The sequence below is a fragment of the Corvus hawaiiensis genome, chromosome 3 (assembly GCF_020740725.1).
Source record: "Corvus hawaiiensis isolate bCorHaw1 chromosome 3, bCorHaw1.pri.cur, whole genome shotgun sequence".
In the NCBI taxonomy this organism is placed as follows: Eukaryota; Metazoa; Chordata; class Aves; order Passeriformes; family Corvidae; genus Corvus; species Corvus hawaiiensis.
The window spans coordinates 62,843,672-62,863,549 of NC_063215.1; the positions used below are offsets into that span (position 1 = coordinate 62,843,672).

At 39.5% G+C, this 19,878-nt stretch overlaps 1 protein-coding gene across 9 annotated transcripts in view; it reads left to right on the plus strand.

The window, feature by feature from the left end:
* Nucleotides 1–19,878, plus strand: part of ARID1B (AT-rich interaction domain 1B) — a 327,301-nt gene that overhangs the window by 280,188 nt on the left and 27,235 nt on the right. For 4 of the 9 annotated variants that reach the window (XM_048299613.1, XM_048299618.1, XM_048299616.1 and 1 more), the window contains 3 exons: nucleotides 5,772–5,923; nucleotides 12,902–13,011; nucleotides 13,746–13,904. In XM_048299613.1, coding sequence (XP_048155570.1) covers nucleotides 5,772–5,923; nucleotides 12,902–13,011; nucleotides 13,746–13,904 — 421 coding nt within the window. The remainder of the gene's footprint in view (nucleotides 1–5,771; nucleotides 5,924–12,901; nucleotides 13,012–13,745; nucleotides 13,905–19,878) is intronic. The other 5 variants (XM_048299614.1, XM_048299619.1, XM_048299621.1 and 2 more) reach the window with 3 other exon arrangements.

Below are 19,878 nucleotides of genomic sequence, written 5' to 3' on the forward strand. Positions count from 1 at the left end.
GACTGAGAGGCTCCACTTGTGCTAGAGGGACCGTAACCTGTGTTTGCCCTAGGAGTAGCAGCATTCTGTGCATCTCTCCCTGCTCCTTCTCCTGCATCTCTGTTTTATCTGCTTTCTCCTGCGTACCTACCAACCTCCTGGCCCTAAAAATCTTTGGCACCTAGTGAGGATGCTCCCAATCCTTTTTCCTTCTTAATTTCCTTCTACTGTCTCCTTCATTTCCATTTCTTATGGCCCAGAATCTCCTCACTTCCATCACTTCTAAACTCTCCACCTCTGAAGCTTTCTTCTGTTCCCTAGACATTTCCATGTTGGACTCACCTCCTGTGCTCAGGCTGCCACAAGGCTCATAGAGAAGCTGGATCATTTTTTTCTGGCTGTACAAAGGGCTTTGCTCCAGTGTTGCAGATTGAGAGAAGAATACAAGGCATCAGATGCCTCTTAGGAAATCCACAGAAAGTTTTAGAACTTGATCTCTCTGTACACAGGAACAACCTGAGCTTTGACATGTTTCCATATGAAAAGTTGTGTCTTCATTTCTTGTCTTGTGAAGCATAATCCATTTCTGTCATCGTCCATAGCTAAACCACATATACGTCTGAACTCAATTTTGTAGTGAATTCATACTAATTCAATAAGAAGGAAGATGACAGTATAAGTCTAGCATAAGGTGACAAATCTGAGGAGGTACTAAATCACATATCAGGAAGTATTAAGCACAAGGGCTGTAGAGTGACTTCTGTGTAGCAGTTGGAGACAACATGTAAAACTTAGTGAGGATTTCAGGTCCAATTAAAGGAAGGCATTTCAGTATAAGAGACTGCTCAGCAGCTGTGATCACTTGTGCTTCTGTGTATTGTCAGTGCTGCTCTTTCTAACAATTTCTTTGTTCTGCTTTTTTACGATGACCGGATCTTGCATGTCAACTCCTCCTCTTAAATACATGGACTTCTGCATTAGCTCAGAAGACACAATTAGATCTGATGCTGCTTGTTTTGCAGAGAAAAGAGATTAAATGCAGATTAAGCTTTGGGTAGATTGCAAATGAAGGAAAGCAAAAGATCAGAAGAACCTCTTAAAAGGAAATGGTTTGAATTTGAGCAGTTGTACTATGGACCCAGGAGTACACGAGACTGTCAACAGCACAGTGAAGCTGACAAGCTAAAATCATAGGATCATTCAAGCTGGAAAGCAACCTCAGGAGGAACATTTAGTCCAACCTTCTCCTCATCAGGCTCAGCTTAGAGCTTAGGGCGTTATCCTGTTGAGTCTTCAGAATCTCCAAAGACAGAGATTGCCCAGTCCGTTTGGGCCTCCAGATCTAGTCTCTCACTGTGTTCACTGGGAAAATGGTTTCCTTGCATCCAGTCTGAACTTAATGTGTTTTCACTCTTGCCCAGTGTGTCTTGTCCCCCACCATGCCCACTGTGAAAAGGCCAGTTTCCTCTTCTTGCTGACCTTCTTTTAGGTGCTATGGAGCTGCTGTAGGTTCCTCTTGACAGTTGTCTGCCCCAGGCTGAATGAGGCCTTATCCTTCAGCCCCTCCAGGGTGAGTGCTCAAGCCCTGGCCATCTAAGGGGTTCGTTCACTGCTCACTCTAGTTTATTATCATCTTTTCTTTTCTGGGGAATCCAAAACTGAACTTGATACTCTAGATGGAGTCCAGCAAGTGCTGAGGAAGGAGGGGATGATCCCTTCCATCCCTTCCAAGAGTTTCTTCCGTCTCCCAACTCTGCAGCTCATCACACAGCCCAGGATGTTGTTGGCCCTCTTTGCTGCCAGGACAGTCTGCTGGCTTACACTCAGCTCTATCTGCCAAGATGCCCAGGGACTTTTCAGGAAAGCTGCTCCCTCTAGTCAAGTCCCAGCTGGCACCACTGCGGGGGGCTTGTCCTTCCCAGGTGCAGGACCCTGCGCTTGCCCCTGTTGACTTTTACAGGGTTCCTGTCAGCACATTCCTCCAGCTTGTCCAGGTCCCCTGAGGTGGCAGCCCTTTCCTCAAGCATAACAACTGGCTCTGGCATTATGCATTGTTAAATTGTCAACAGAGTAAATAAGCCATAGAAAGCAAGCAGATCCTCTCTTCCCACTTTAAATCTCTTACAACTGCTGAATTCTTGAAGATCTACTTGTAGCAGTAGAGCAGGAAAAAAAACTTGTAGGCTTAGAGACTGAGTTTAAATTGATAGGACAATCCCAAATTTCTATTGGCCTGGCTGCTTTTTCTTCTAAATGGGAAAAATACATTATCTGGGATCAAGGTATTGCAAGAGCAGATACTCTAGCTCATACACAATGCAGGGTTTCTCTGACCAGTATGTTTTCTAACATGTTGCCTGCATGCAGACATGTCAGGTACTGACGTTTCCTTCATTCCCTTGGAGGGTAACTGTATCTCACCATGAAGACATCTTTTCATTATACTAAACTTAAGTGTTTCTTTTCTTAATTTCTTCCTATTATTCCTAATTGCATTGTCCCTAAACAACCCAGCCCTTGGTGTTTATGTGGCAAATACTGTAAGATTGTTTACTTAGCTGGGTTTGTTCTGCTATAAAATTCATAGCTGGACAGTTGAATTTTTGCCATTAGATGTCACTACATGCACAGCAGACTGTTTTAAAAGGCTTGATTTTTATTTAGCACCCCAGAAAAATGGAGGAGGGAATTGGGAGATGTAGGAGAGAGTCTGGTACTGTAGTATGTTGGATATGCCTTAACTAAAAGCAGCACAGAAGGAAACATAAGATTTTTGACTTAACTCCAACAACCAACAGATGATGCTGTGACCTTAAGCATATATAAATATGTTTAGCAGCTGCTGTGTAACATATTTATAAGTGTTTAGTGACCTGGAGGTTAATCAAAATGAGTTTGGTGATCTCAGCTCAGTTCTTAATGGACTCCACTTCATATTATAGCACTGATGCAGCACAATTTGTCACAGTCGGCAGTCTTTACTCAAAGGAGGCCTACTGTGGAGTGAGAATTAAAGGCTGAAGTAATACCTGATTATTTCTCCCTAAAGAAAACTTTCCGTTCCAAACCATCATAGAGCAAAATAATATGTGGAGGAGCTCTGTACTGCTCACTGCACCCAATCTCAGAATAAAACAGCATTTACTCTGGCAGGATGTCCTTTCAGCATTACTGAATTAGCTCACGCGTGCTGCGGGTCAGGGCTTTGACAGGGGGCCGGGAAAGGACGAAGTCCTGCCAGGGATGGTGCTGAGTCTTTTCACTTGCTGGGCTCTTTCCAGAGATGGAGAGCTGTGTCCGTTCCAAGTGCAGCATTACATAGGAGGATGAAAGGGAAAGGTATTGCCTTGCCAGATGAAATTTCAGAATTAGGCTCTGCCATTCAGGTTCTTCTGAGTACAGAAGCAATTTTTTTAGACTTCAGTTGTTTTCTTGCTGCCCTGGCCAAAGCCAGTATATTCTTTTTTATTAATTTCCACTTTCTGTCTAAACTGGAAATAGTTTCCTACTTTTTGATTTAAAGCTGTTGTACAGCAATATGCTTGCATGAGCTGCAATTGAGATTGATGTCCATAGTGGGTAACATGAAACAGGTTGTACCTCAGTTTGAGACAATGAACAGCCCCACAGCTTAGAAGATACACATGCTATAGGAAGTAATAGTGTTGAAATATTAGTAGGTAAGGACCAATTTCAGCTTACCTGCAAGGTGTGTGTCTCCTGTGTATTTTTAAAGTAAAAGAAGCACATTAAGGAGATAGATACCTGTAGAGACTTGCCTTTTCCAGAATCCTAGCCTTAGTCCATAAAAGAACCTCTCAAAATCTATTACTTCTTTTTTAAACTGTGAAAATACACTTGCACATTTTTTTCATCTTCACTAGTAATTTTACCCAGTAACAGAAAGGATCTTGCTTATCCAGTGTAGAAAGCATTTTTCGGTTAACTGCATTTGTTGAAATATAGTTTTTTTCAGCTAAAAAAGGAGGGTGGGGATGTTTAAGATACAGTATTTACATAAGAAAAGCTTGATTGTGTGACTGAAATAATTTAAAGTTGTTGCCAAATGGTTCTGCTCTTCTCTTTTCCCTTTGTAATTCTCCCTTGGAGCATTGCACCACTGTGCATTTTAAATCTTTTCCCTCCACTTCTCCTTGCAAGCTTCATCTGGGAAATGACATTGTATGGCAGTTATCTCCTTCATATCAAAAGAAAGCCTTTGCCTCTTTGCAAGAGTGAAGAAAAGTTTGTCTTCAGAGAGCAAAGGACAAAACTGACTTGGAAAAAGATGCTTTATTTAGATAACACGTTCTCTTTTCCTTTGAAGAAATTCACAATGTGTCAAGAAAAATTAGGCCAAATAGTGCTTTAATGGTCTTCCTCCTATACCTCCTAAAAAAGAAATCTGCTTCTGCCAATTGTGTTAAGAATCTGCCATGAGTTTGGAGAAGACAAGAAGCCACTGAAGTTACTCAGCGTTCTTAATTTTGGAATTGTCTTTTTTCATTTGAATACTGTATAATAATTAAAAGCAGAATTTCTACTAAAACTCTCATCTTGCTACCAAGACATTCAGCTTTCCCTTTGTGTAGGATGAAATTAAGTGCTTCGTTTTTGTAAGGAAATAAAAGTTGACAGGTACTAAAGCTGTGTAAAAGGGTGGTTGCTTTCTTGTTTCTTTTATTTGGAAAAACAGCATAAATTTACAGGGGGCACACTGAAGAAACAGGTCTGAGTTTTGTATTTTCCTATGTATTTTCCTATGAATATAAAAGTAAGTATTTTTTCCATGTGTTCTTATTTATAGATATGATTTTATATGTTTAAGTCTAACTCATATACATATGATAATACATGCAGTCTTCAACTATACTAAGAAAAGGTAGGTAATTGTTTTATGGATTAAAAGAATAAAAGGTTACTTTTTAAGTGAATCATGCATTACATTGGGTTACTGTGCTTACTTCGATTGGATTATTTTCTTCCTTGTGCCTCAGTTAATCTACAGAGTTTGACAAATCAGGTACCAAGCATACTTAGATACTTTCTAGAACTTAAAAGTAGATAAGTTTTAGTCTTTAAAAATACTTGGTCTGAGTATGTGGAGAATCTGAATGTGTGGAGAATTATACAAGGGCTTCCTTTAGGGCCATTTTTGAGACACATTTAAGTCTCAGTTATAAAAGCGTTAAACAAATACGGGATTAAATTTTCAAAAGCAAAATAGTCCTGCTGAGGTTTCTTGTTTCAGCAAAGTGGAATATGTATGGAGTTTTTTGAAAGATTGGACATAGATGACACATACGGATGAACACTGTCCAACGCAATAACAACAGATGCAAAAATCAGAAACTGAGTCTATGGTACCCATTTTTCTTTTGGTCATTTTGCTTTTTATTAAGCTCAGGCAGGTGAGGGTTGCTGTTACATGGTCAAAATGGTGAGAATGGCAATGCACTGGATTTTTTTTTATGCCAGTGCTAGGTTCTAATTTTTACTCCTGATCACATTGGTGTCTACTCATAGGGTATAATGTGAGCTGTATTTTTCTTTCAATTGGTGGTGACACAGAAAGACTCTGTATACCTCTCTTGAAATTAGTCTTCAGTCCAATTCTATTTCACATGTATGGTAACTAGCTCAAGACTAATTCAAACTCCCCACGTAGGTAAAATGAACTAATTGCCTGCTTTCTCCTTACAAACAATAGGTGATGTGCTCTGTGACAAACCACAGCATCTTCAGCAATGAGGTATGTAATGAGATATTGTATGTGTGCTTTCCTCTCCTAGGCAAGGCAATTTTCCTGCCATGAATCAGAGCAGCATTATGGGATCCAGCTCCCCCTACACTCAGCCGATGAACAACAGCTCTGGCCTGATGAACCCGCAAGCTCCTCCTTACAGCATGGCACCTAACATGGTGAACAGTTCAACAGGTAATGGTGAGTAGCCTTCCAGCAGTGACCTTCCTCCATAAACCTGCTTAACAGTGTCAGCCCAGGGCTGGTGGCAGGGGAACATCCTTCTTCATTTGATTCACCCCTGTTGGGTAGTTTGGAGTGATTTGAAATTAGGCTAAGGTACGCGCCTTTTTTTTGTACAGTAACTCATACATTTTTCATTAAGTCCTTCTGCACAGCACGTAGATGCATACAGTGCTGATGCACACAGAGTCCAGCGTCACTCAGACTCAGCCTGACATAGGTGTTGACTAGCCAGTATGTATATTTGTGTGTATGTGTCTGCAGGAAAGGGAAGGAGAATAACTTCTTTTAAGAGGTTGCTTTTGTTTTTCAGCATCTTACTTGCTAAGGTTGCAATTTCAGATATTTAATGTGGTAGTCATTTAAAAAAAGAGATGAGCACTTGCTCTGACTTGAAGATGCTGTAAGTTGAGCACTTAACATAATTACTCTGTTTGAAAAACATAGGCCATATTTACTGTTTCCAAAATTCATATAGGGTTTCCTCATTTACTTATTTAAGTATCAGTCTATAAAATTTTATCATAACTTCCTTTTGGAAAAAAAAAAAAGAAAAAAAGGAAAAGGGCATATTCAATGTAGCTCTTGGATTTATCCTTCATATCATGACTTACGAGTTCAGAATTGCTTGTAGCTTTCTGTGTGTCTCTGAAGACAGGTGAATGTAGTTCTGTGCAAATGTGCTTCATGGTCCATATTCAGCTTGAATTCCTAACAATTACCTCCTTCAAGATAATACTTCAGCAAAGATCAATTCTTTGATTGGGCTGTGTTTGGATGGAGTTTCAATGACCCTGAAGCGGATCCTCCCAAATACTTATTCCAGTCATGGAGTTTCTGTGCATGCTTTACTGATTACATTATCCCTTTTAGAAATGTTGGGGTTTTTGAAGTTTTTTTCAGAAAGCTGAATAGGTTGTGCTAAGGTAATATGATGTTGTTTCTTAGTTGTTTTTGTTTCTACTTCTGTTATTTCTGTAGAAATGCTTTACTACCTAAACTGTGTCTTACCAAGAGCCTTGGCTTTGGTATCTTTTTCTCTACCCCTCTTAGCCTGTGTATTTCCTTCATCCTTTACATCTTTCCGTCTTTTCTCCCTGTAAATTCTATTATGTTCCTGCTTCTTTGGAAGAAAATGGCCACAGTGAGATGCTAGTGTTTAGTATGTCCAGAGAGTTTCTTTCCTCTACATAGGAGCTGCTGAGACACTGAACAGTGTCTTACATTTCAAGAACATTATGTTACCATTTTGGTTAGCTGAAGAAGCAGAAAGGAAGCTGCTAATCAGTAAGATATAAAAAAAAAAAAGAGAGAGAAATTAACAAAAAAAAAAGGCTTTTTCCAGTGCTGGCCTGGAAGCTGTTGGCTAGCCCAGACAGCACACTGCACCATCTGGATGAAGAGGGACAAGCTATTGAAAAGAGCATTAGATAATAGCTTGCTTTTTCCCCACCAGAGCTGTCCCAGGTAATATTATGTTTTGTTTGTCTAGTTATGTGTTTTGTCTGGCTTGCTGAAATAAAATTACTTCTGAGCATTGAAACTGTGCTATAAATTCTGTTTTGCTATTAGCAGAAGTAATTTTTCCACCCTTTTCCGTTGGCCCCCAGAGCTGCAAAAATAACCAACAGCAAACAGATGGCAGAGTGCCCTGCCTAAGAAGATTTATGTATTCCTAAGGAATAACCAGTTTAAAGGAAGATTCACAGAGGTTTTTTTGTTCAGATAATTCAGCCATTCGTTATTTCATACAGTGGAAATCTGTTCAATGCAAGACCATTTATCCTAGCAGTCTTTTGTATGGGGTAGTCATACTCTTTTTATTGTGTTATGCATTCTGAAATATTGGATTTTTAATAATTTAAACATTTATCAGGGTTTTTTCTGCCAGTGCATTTGTGAGGTTTTCTTTTGTTCCAGTTTTATTAATTCAGAGATTACCCAATGGAAAGTAAGTATGAGATGAACTAGAGGAGTTCAGTGCACCTCTTTCAGTCCGCGTGGGAGCAGACACGCATCTAGAATTGCTTTACAGGCCTCCAAGAGACAATGTTGGGGAGGAAATGGACACACACAACACCGAATAAAGAAAATTAGGTGTGGATACACTGCTGAGGGCAAATACAGTGGGAATGCTTAATTTCCCCCTATCATGACTCATCCTTCTGATTTGGTCAAAAAAATGAAAGCTTAAGCCAAGTGTAAATACCATATTTTTAGTGATAATTCCTTGAGCTGGGGGTGCACTTTAGGGTCAGCTCTGGCCCTGCATTTGATGAGGTGAGGAACCTACACATGATACCTATTTAGGGGCTTGAAAACAGGATTTTCTGTGGCAGGAAGACCAGTTCAGCTATATGGCTCCTTAGCTTCCCCTTCCTTCCTGCCCCATTAGTGTAAAATCATACATCTGTCAGATAAACCAGCGTTCAGTCCACATGGAGGGCCAAAACAGAGTGCAGCTGAGTGGCTGCTGCTGGAGTGAAGGCGCTGGTTAACTTGCTTACGTACACTGGGCATGAACAACTGTGGTTTCAGTTAGAGGCCAATGAAAACCCAAGGCAAGTAATAAGGAGAAGTTTGTTTCTTGGTTGTCTGGGTTTTGGAGGGTGCAGTTGTGTTGCCTGATATGAGGGAGGAAGGTGGCTCTTTCATTTCAATCAAATGCACTTTTAGGTTTTACTCTAAAATAGAAGAAGATTGCTGATAACTGATGGAATTGTTTTCATATGGTGTTGGAGCCTCAGTACAGCTATGTCTAACACTGGTTTTGTCACCCATTTTTAGTAGTATTTATAACTCCTCATTACCAGTTGATCCTTTTGTCTTTAGTTTTTTTTAATTAATGTCACAATTGAAAGGAAAACGCAGTTATGCATCCTCGTACTTCAGCAGTGACTGTGGATCAAACAGCAGATCACCAGCTTCTGCTGATGCAGAGTGGTTTAGGAACACAGAAATTACGAGATCAAAGAAGACAGATCCTTCTAATAGAGTATTCCATTCATAACAATAACAAAAGCTTCAGGAAAAAGGTGTCAGAATCCCTTCACAATTATGGAACAAACTGCCATTCAGAAAAACTGTATAACCTCCACTGTCCTTTTGTTATATGAGTTCAAATTACCCATATATATTTCAGACTTTTTCCCCCTATTTTTCAAGTTCCAGGTTTAAAAATGCATACAATAAACAGGAAACTTACAACCCCCAGTATAGATCATGCTGTGAGCTTTGTTAATTCTAGCGAAAATTATCTTTAAAAAGAAGCAATATGAAGTTTATATCTCACAGGTTTCCATATTTTTCTTGCACAGAAACTGGCATTCACAATCTCTGCTACCTCTGGAGATGGACAAACCAATAAAAAGGCATTAATCTCCTTACTGCTCAAGGATACTTTCCTTATTTCAGTACCTCTGTCTTACTGAAACCTTTATTTTTCTGGGTATTATTATTCCCAATTAATTTTTAACATCATAATACTTCACATAAAACGTGAAATTCTAGGAAAAATTTTTTGCACTAAAGGAATCAAATCAAACCCTGGGGTGCCCTTGTCCCCAGAGCTGGAGGATCATTCATGGCAGGACATCAGGCACTTCTGTTGTCCCTATTCTGTTTTTCCTGTGGGCATCAAAGCAGTGGAGATCCTCTCGTCAACTCCACAGTCACTAATTCGCTGCTTTTGCTTTTTCTTCTCTTTTTTTTTGCAGAGGGAGAGTGCTAGGGTTGGAAGGGGGAAAGGAATGTCCTACAAAGGAGGGAGTATTCTGTTTTGTAGAGCATGATTTGTTATTGCACTAGCAATAAAGAGAAAAACAATGTTTGTATATTGCTGCTTCTACAGTATTTCATCGTCTGCTGGGACTGGTAGAGCAGCCTTTAGCAAAAAAGAATTCTTTGCTGCAGTTTTACTCATGTCAATATCTGCCTTTGAGTACCTTAAATTCAGTGTGGAATAGTTAATTCAGGACCTTGACCTATACTTGCTTTTTGAAATCATTCTACCTCTTACATTCTTATAATAAGCCAGAGGCTAGTACTTGAAACCTATTCACAGTATGCCACAACACTTTTCGAGTCAAGATTTTCCCTGTTATCCTCCTCTCTACAATGTTTTATCCTTTGGTCTGCACTTCACAGGCAGAATTATTAGTACCTGTGTAGAAAGAGACTGTGTCTTATTTTAGCAGTTTCGTGACAATAACAGTATTTCACTGCTCAGAAAGGGTCAAAACAATGTTCTTGCTGTACCGCTTAGCTAAAAAAAGTGAAAGAATGTCTTCTCACAAATCGCTGGAGAGTATGTTAGCAAGAAGTTATGAAACAGCATTTCAACAGCAGATAGAAAAATAGCTGTGGAAACATCTTGGGTAAAAGCTATAGGGATAATAGACAACCTTGCAGTTTGCCAGTAAAATGCTTGCAGTTCTTCTCTTAGAGGTAGAAAGAAAGAATGTAGATGAACTAAATAATTTAGAACAAAAAGTGAAATAGAATTTGGGTAACTTTTATTATTTTTTTCAAAATTGTCTCCAACTTCTGATAGTTACATTTGCATATGCCAAAAATAAATAGTCAAAAACCAAAATGAACCTGTATTTTTACATTTCTAAGCATGATTAATAGAGTCAGAATGTTTGTGATAATCTGCAGACTGGAGTTACTAGCCCTTTATATGAGGTGTTAACTTAAGCCCCTCTGGAACAGAGATTTCATAAGGGAGTTCTGATGGAAACAGGACTACCAGAAGTGGACACAATTTTTAAATTCTTTGTAATAGAAGTATGATGTTCCAACTACATAAAAGTGAGATATCAGCAGAGGATTTAGCTATGCAGAATTCTGGTGAAGAAGTGTCATCATTAACTTTGCTTTGTTCGACCTCTCTAAAATTGCTTTATAGGGAAAGGGTCAGCTTTGCTTGCTTTGAAACTAATACCCAAGACTTCTTTTTTAGCACTTTCACAGCATGAAATGTGTTAACTGTTAAAATGGATTTTGTATAACAGTTCTGCATCCCAGTTTGAAAGCACACTGTGGCATATATTTGACCATTTTGAACATAGAACTTTTTTAAAATCTCTGAAAGAAAAATTATTTTTTTTTTAATTGTGAATTCGAAACTAGAACATGTTAGGCTGCCATCCTTAACTTGAGAATGGTCACAAGCTGCCCCAGCTCCTCAAGCAGAATATAAGGGCAAAATGCATACTAATCAAATGCTTAGTGGATGCTGACTTCCCAGTAGCATATTGACTGGCTGTTTTGTTGAGATTTCACACACATACATAAAAATAACAGCATTTTTAGCTGATCCCAATAGATTTTTCTCTGCAGCTGCATCACTTGTAAAAGCCTTTTTGTTCCAATTCTTGAAGTCTGAAGTATTGCAAGTAATTTTTTTTTTTAATCTCAATTATGATTTATGTGTTGTGATGACTTTAAGGGCTTGATTGGGCTACAAATGTGCTTTGAAAAAACAAGAAAATGTGCCCATGAAAAACACCGGCAGTTCAAAGCTGAATATTGAGCATACAGTTGTAAACTCACATGGCACATGGCTGGGTAGGTTTTTTTGGCAGAGCCAGAGTCTCAACCTGCAGTGATGCTAAAGATATTAGCAAATTAGCACTGCAAAGCTTGCCAGCGTATTCGCTAGAGTCCTGCTCATGCTCTCACTGCTGTAATTAAAACTAATTATTTTCTAAAACATAGTAATACATGAATATGTGCAATAATCATTTTGTAGTGGGCAATCTGTGAAGTATTTTTAAAGCTTCTTTTCTCCCTCCTATCTTTGGCTCGCTGTGCAGTGTGCCTGCTGCCTGGTGCAAGCCAGCACTGTCATTTTGCGAGCCACACTACTCTGATAAAGACAATGATGCTTTGCTGATTCTTACATTTTGACATTTGCAATATATATTTTTTTCCTTTTTATTGTCTTTTAGGTTATTCTGTATGTTTTTCTTAACTCATATCCTTTGAAAGAAGGGCATGAGGGGGATTAAAAAGAGAGAAAGGGAAGGTAATCCAGTCTTTCACAAATGCTGTGCACATGCTTTTCAGCAGGCAAAGAATCACCTGATGTCGTGCTGCTGTTTTCTGGTTATTTGCATTGATTCAATGTCATGGCACCTCCTAGCATCTGCTCTGCCCAGTATTTTCTGTCTATTTGTCTGAATGTTTCTTCTTGCATCTTTCTAGAAATGCAGGAACCCAGCAGCTCTGCAGCAGTAATACTATACTTGGCACTTGCATCTTCAAATAAAAAAACCCCTTAAACTCCTTGCACCCCTGGGAAGCAACTGCATGCCATTATCAGAGAAAGACATTTGTGTGTTCGTTACAGTCCCACCTCATTTTGGCAGGAGGAGGAAGCTGAGTGCTGGTTCTCCAACAGAGCGCAGTTTACAGCTTGTAATTCTGTAGTTAAGGCTCACAGTGGCTGAGCCATTCATTTTGAAGTCAGTAGGGGCAGGAATTATCTGCTGGACACCAGCCTTAATACAGATGTAATCGGAAAATTCAGCCTTTTTCTTGGATTCAACATAGCAAGCAAAATGTACATTGTTTTCACTTACATTTGTCTACTGCTAAAGGGAGAGAGCAGTAATTCAAATAGACTTTTGTTGAAATGTTGTGGTCAAATGCAGAGACAGTTGAAGAGCACGAGCAGCAGGAAGAATGAATTCTACTCTGTAAAGTGGTGGTGGTTGTTGTTGCATGGTGCTTGTATTCTCTTCTTGTTCATTCTCCTTTGTTTCTGCAATTCAGCTGAGGAGGTTTCCAGGTTTCCAGATGGTGGAATAACAGGACAGAGGTGGGAAAACCTCTCCTTCACGTGGCGCTACAACCTTGCAGCAGGAAGCGTGTTTTTTCCTACAAAGCCAAACATAGTCATGCTTAACTGTTTCTCCTGTTTTCGATTAGCACCTATGGGTCTTGCAGATATGATGACACCTGGTGAGTCCAAACTACCCCTTCCTCTCAAAGCAGATGGCAAAGAAGAAGGAGCCCCCCAACCCGAGAGCAAGTCAAAGGTATTTACCACCTCCGCACGTGGTGTTGGTTCTGCCCGCAGAAGTCTGCTGTCTTGTCCTTCATCTCCTGGTTTTGGCCTACCCACTTCTGTTCTTTCCTGCATGCCTTTCCATTCACGTGCAATTTCTTTCTTTGTTTCTTTTTTTTTTCTTTTTTTCCTTCATTGTGTGGATCTGAAAGTTACTAGTTCTTATGGCATTTTAACTTGTGGGGGCAAAGCATCCCAAGCCAAAAGTTGCGTGGGGATTTGGCTGTGCCAGGTGGGTGGGAAAGAAGGGTCTTGCCTGATTGCAATCCTTGCAGCCATTTTTCTCTGCCTTCAGTTATAGCTTCCTGTTTTGGCCACCTCAGCAGCAGCAACATACGTTAATATTTTGCTTTCCTGCCTTATTTGATTAAATAAGGTGAACGGCTTGTTTTTGTTTCTTTCTTTCATAATGGGAAACCCATGCTTAGCATTTCATGTGAGCTTGAAGTAAGCATGGTGGCTTAGTGACTTTAGCCAAGCATCCAGCAAACTTTCCAAATTATACTAATTAACAATGTTGTTTTAATACCTTATATATATATATAAATATATTTCTGTATGTGTGTGTCTTCTGTATGTGTCTCTCTGTTTATATATATTTTATATATAAAAATTGGTCAGTCTGTTAAACTGGATGTATTTTTTTTGTTTTTAATAAAGTTTGCCCTGCCTTTGTCATATTTTTTTTTTATTCCTCTACCACAGGATAGCTACAGCTCTCAGGGTATTTCTCAGCCCCCAACCCCAGGCAACCTGCCAGTCCCTTCCCCAATGTCCCCAAGCTCTGCTAGCATCTCCTCATTTCATGGAGATGAAAGTGATAGCATTAGCAGCCCAGGCTGGCCAAAGACTCCATCAAGCCCTGTAAGTGGCTCTGGTTATTTTGGTTTTCGTTTATTTTTTGTAATTAATTATATTTTAATGCTTGCTTGTTTGTTTTGTAAATTCCTTTTCTTTATTATTTATCCACTAAACAGTTTTCTTTCTTTATAACACTGGGTACAAATTCTGCTCTCGGACACATGACTGTAAGTTCCACTGCCTGGCTTCAGTGGGGCCTGAGCATGCTTATCCAAGGGCAAAATTTGTCCCAACAGTACTTGGAAATAAGAAAGAGTAAAATTGTGTGCATCATGCAAGTGTGCTGTCTGGTAAAACAGCAGTTGTTGTGGAGAAAACATCCTTCCTGTAATGCATCAGCTTCCAAGCATGCCTACTGTGTTGTTAAGGACAATTCCATTTCTGTTCCTGGGCCCAAACTCCTTCACACAACTGACTTCACTCTGGTTGCTGCACTTGTCTTTACTAGGATTATTTAGGGAAAAAAAAAAAAAAACAAAAACAAACAAAAAAGAGAAGTATTCTCCCCTATTGAAACTAATATCCATCAAAAGTTAAATTACAGACTCAGCACCACAGAAAAACTGCCATTTATATTTTTGGAAGATTTTTAATTTCGAATTGTGTATTTGGAAATACAGCCATTAGGCTGTCAGGGCACAGTCTAAACCAAAATTGTTTCTAATTTGCTTCATTTGGTTATTTTGAAATAACCCAGATTGTAAGCTGCAAAGACCCTGATGCATGTACATTTTTAGAAAACTATTTTTTTAGATGAGTAATGTTTAATCATTCTCATACAGGTTGTAAAGAAAAACCTGAGAGAGATGTGTGGAGCTAAAACCAAATTTCATCATCTATCTTTCTATCTCTATATATGCGCACACCTAGAAAATCTATATACATATATAGAAAAGAGAATGCAGACATAAGATGATGTGGTCGGTCTATGGGGAGCAAATGTCCACTTGGTCATTTTTGCTTTGTTTTTTTTTTTTATAATTAAGAATGTATATGTTGTTCCTCTCTTATTCCTTTTTATCAAAAGCAGAAATGATGGCAATTTCTCTGTAGAAAAATAGTGAAACATATTCTTGTGCAGAATATAAAGGGGGTTTTCCCTAATGTTAAAGTGCACTTAAATTAGCAATAATTCTTTGATAACAATTTTTACAAAGTGATATGTTAAAGAGTGTGTCTCAGGGCAAACAGAGGAAGGCCAGTCAGAGGGTAAGAGATCTAACCATCCAAAAAACCAGACATTTACTGAATCCCCCGAGCAAGGGGGCAGCATGGCATGAAATGCACCATTTAAATCTTTGGATGTTTATTTGACAGCAACTTTGAGTCTCAGAAGGCAGCTGATGTTACTTGATCCCACAAAGTTTCATGTTTTTCTTAACAGCATTTGTGAAAGTGTGATATCAAAAATTCTGTTAGTTTTCTTTGTAGTAATGTTTGGGGTCTTGCTTTTGGGCAGTTTTCTGGAGGAAGGCAAGAGAGTTATAGCACAGGCTGTCTAACACATTGAGTGCTTCCTCTACAACCAAACAATAATGCATTCCTGAGCTCATTGCATAAACTGTGTAGCAAATCCTGGAGTCATCAGGAACACGTGGAGATTTTTTCATGTAAATAAACTATAGGTTATTGCCAGAGTATAACATTGGAAAAAATATGTGAGGAAAGTTTGTGCTTTCAATTTCTTCTGGATGTCCTTCTCTCCAAAAGTTTCAGTTAGACATGGATAAATACAGTGCTTTGGAATGATAGCAAAATAAGTGCTGCAAATGAGCTGATCCCTTTTTACCTATGAAGGCCAGTGGATTGGATAACTTCATCGATTTTAACAGCAGCCTGACATAGCCTGGAACGATTGATTGCAGGCATTTCGTTACACTTGAAAACAGCCTGAATTGGTTCATTAAATCCCAAAGCTGCTTCATGTGCTACAACTTGTCCATTCCAGTAGAGGATAAAAGCAGGGGTGAATGGTCTGTGATTCACTTCAAGGTATTCCTGTGATCCTACTAAGTGGATCCTCTCTTTCAGCTGCTTTGTGCAGAAGTGAGGCATGAGAAAATGGGGAGAAAGAGCTGCTGAACATTAGGTTTTGAGGCCTCTTTGGGTATATCAGGAAAAGGACACTTCTGCTATGCCAAGTTTGCATATAATGTGCATCCCTGACACTGGTGAGGTAGTTCTAAAATTCTTTAAAAGAAACATTTCAAGTGTGGGTGTAAACTACGCAGGGTCACTGCAACATGAGTAAAACAGTAGCTTACGAAAACCTTGTAAATTGCTGTTCCCTGTCCATAGGTACCCATGAACATGACAGTGAATACACCTGAACAGTGCTGCACCTCCATGGTGCTAGCTGGGAGGGGTCTCCAGAGTCCTTCAGGAGAAAATCTTGACAGAGGATTGTGTCCTGCACAAGCCTCTGCCACGGATTGGACTTTGGCAGTTTTTGCTGCCTGTGTATGCACGCTCTGTTCTGTAGTAAAAGAGGTCTGTGTAATACATGTAATATTGGCAAATTCTTCATTGAAGTGGGGGAAGTGAACAGTAGGTAATTCTATAAATATAGATCCTTAAAGATTTGTACAGAAGCAGCTACCCACTGCCTTTCATGTGAAAATAACTCCTACAGAAATTTGTATTGCTCTGAAGGATTCTGCAGACTCACCATACAAGGGTCTGCGTATAATACAGTTTTAATAGTGGGTAGGTATATTGAAAAGAAAGTAAGGGGTTCAACAGATTTAATATGGGAATTGGCTTTGATATCCATATACTTTGGTGGAGTTTTTTTAATCACCCATTTAAACACTGCCAGTATATCGTGGAAGAGTGCTGGGGATTGCGGGCAGAGTAGGATACAACTAAATCAGTAAAGATACGTGCCACAGGCTTGCACTGGCATTCTTCTATCACCAAAATTATCAACATACTTAACAGAAGAAAAGGTCATGATCAGTGTTCTTCCAGCATTGCCTGGGATGTGCTCATTTTAATTAACAATGGGGTCTTTTTCTTATAAACTATCGCTTTATAAGGGTTAATATTTAATATTTATAGGTGAATTTAGGCTTCCAGCTGAACCTGCCCATGTGAAACTGAAGTTTGTTTGTGTGTAGACTAGCTTGCACAAATCTGTCATTTTTATACGTTTACATTTATAAAAATAGAGAAGAGAAAAAGATCTTTACTCTTGAGGAATAGCATTCTTCCCTGCAATGCATTCTTCTAAAGTTAACATTTCATTTTAGAAGAAAATTGCACCCATTTTATAAAGCATGACAACCTGAAAGCTCACACAGTAAGAAACACTTCTTACCTTCTGTAAGCTGTGAAAAGTTTTCAGATTATACTGTCATTTTAGAGCTTGCTGCCACACTGCTGAAAAGCAGCATCATTTGAGATGTATAGTAGAAAAATACGGAATGAAAAATTCTTAACAGTTTTCCTTCTGCTCTGAATCTGATTTGAAAAAGTGAATCTTAACATATAAAAATGAAATCCTAAAATTGGTAAATCTGAACTTTCTTAATCCTGGTTCACCATAACATGAAATACAAACTATTTTGTTGCCTCGTATGTTAGAATATAAGCACATAGAAAATTTGCTGGGTAAAAGCTGGAATTTCCCACCTTCATTTTTGTTAAGAGTTCTGGGGCATCTTAAGTGTCAGATTAAAATTGATGCTGGCGACCAGTAGAGAGAGTAACTTTGTACTTACTGCAAAAGGTAGTGGGATAGCTCCAGTTCATTAAACTGTTCAAGCCTGTGTGGTCATGTATCTAGTACTCACTACAATATCAAATTAGTAGCAACATGACTTCCCTACTTCCCCCTTTCCACCCACCCAAAAAAACTTCCCAAACTTTGACAAAGTGTTATTTGTTGCAAAGAGTTAAACTGATCTTGGACACCCAGATACACAGCAAGTGATGCTTTGAGTAAATTGGTTGCTATTCCAGAATCAGTTTGTGATGTATTACTGCTGCATGATCTGCAGGATTCATGTCAAAGTACTTTCCTGCCAGCCACTTAGTATTAATAAAACAAGTTTAGCCCTGACTCTCACTTCAGTAGGAGTTGTAACGCTACCGAGTCTGGCTCAAGTAAATTCAGGCATGCACCTCATTTGTAAGAAAGGTAATCATATCTGTCTGTAGCAAGGATTGCTGTGAAGAAGTTACAATGTCAGCAAGGCAGAAAACTTTAAAGGAGGGTATTTATTTAATTAAAATGGATATCCATTCACTGGAAAGAACAGCAATGGCTCATGGAACCACTAGGTCACCCCCCTTGGCTTCATGTTTCTGTTCTCCTGACTCTCTTCTGGTGTTGCCAAGTTGCAGCTGATAGCTGGAAGGAGATACAGAGTCTGTCATATTTTCCAGGCTAACATGCAAGATGAATGGTGAAATCATTGGCAGTGGGTTTCTGCTCTGCTGCATCCCTCTTCCATGGTGTCGAGTGCCAGGCCTCACCACTACGTGGGGACATGGACAAAGTGGGTGGTTTTGTAGCATCTGTGAGGTACAGTGAGGGTCCTCTTTAGAGATGTTCAACTAGGAATGAGTTTCTGTTTACATGAGAATAGTCTGTCTTCAGTTCAAAGTAAGGAAAAGGCAAAGGAGGGAAAGAGTGATTGACTAGATGAGTTTTAAGAAGTGTCTGCTGCAATCAACAACAAAGTTTAGGCTTTTACTATACAGACGTAAAGGATATGTTTCCCTTCACATATTTGGCTCCTTTCCCAAAGCTTTATGTCAGTCTTTTCCCCTTGTGTTTAATTCGGAACCACTCCCATCTTCCACTGCTGAGCAAATCAGTTCACTTTCTGCAAGTAGGAGGGTCTTCCTGCCGTAGCAGCAGCCCCTGTCTGCTGTCAGAGCTGATGCAGCTCGGGTAGGGTCTGTGACAGGGTCTGTCCATACACGGCACAGAGCCCAGCTCACAGGGTTATATTGCACAGAAAAAGTGGGGTGAGAATTCATAGCTTGTGTAGCAGCCTCAGTGCTTTCTGCTGTCTCTACATTTTACAAAAAAGAGAAGAAAAGGGAATCAAACATAATATGAGCTTTCATTAGCTGTAAAGCCCAAAGAGCAGCAGGAAAGCAGGTTCGCTCCTGCCTTTTTGCCACAGAGATGGAATTCTGCTCTTGCCACCTCTTCTGCTTTTCCTGGTGGCTCAGCTCTGATTCCTGTCCCTCCTTGGTTTTCCCCAGGTCATAACACACATTCCTTTTGCAAGGTAGGACAAGTGAGATGGATATCTTCTGTACTCTGTCAAGGGAGGAGAGTAGTAGCTACTTACAAGCCTTATTGGATCAGGGAGCTAATTGGCAGTTCACAAAGAGTATTGCCACCAATCTGCTTGTACTGCAGGCACTCTTGCTTATCTTGCTTTTTGGCCACCAGTGGTGTGAAGTGGTAATAAAGTGTAACCATTTATGACTCTGAAGAGAGGACTACTTCTCCATGTACTAGTTTGCCATGATTCACACTTTCGGCTATTTTTGTGCAATTCCTGCTGTGGAGGATCACTTCCAGGTTTTCTAGCCCATCTTTGAGGGCAAAGAGGAGAGGATTGGTTTGGTTTTACGATCTTCTAAACTTGTGTGGGACAAGCTTGTTTCTAATTTTACCAAAATATTTGCTTGCAAAGCACTTTGAAATAAGTGGGTAAGAAGCACTCTGTGAGAGCTACCTCTTCTTAAAATGACATGAGGCAACATCAGAAACTTGCCTTCTGGGATCCAAAGTTCAGATCAGTGAAAGAAATAGGAAAATGGGGAGTTTGGGCCCTTTATTTATAAAGTTGACTTTTCTGCATATGGACAGAATGTACTGTTTGTGCCTGAACTAGTAGCCTTCATTCCTGACTGTTGTGTGATAGCTTTAGTTTGTTTGACATCTTCTCTTTTTCAGTGTTGTGAGTTTCTTACTTTCTTCTCCCTTCCCCTCCCACCCTTCCCCCAACGC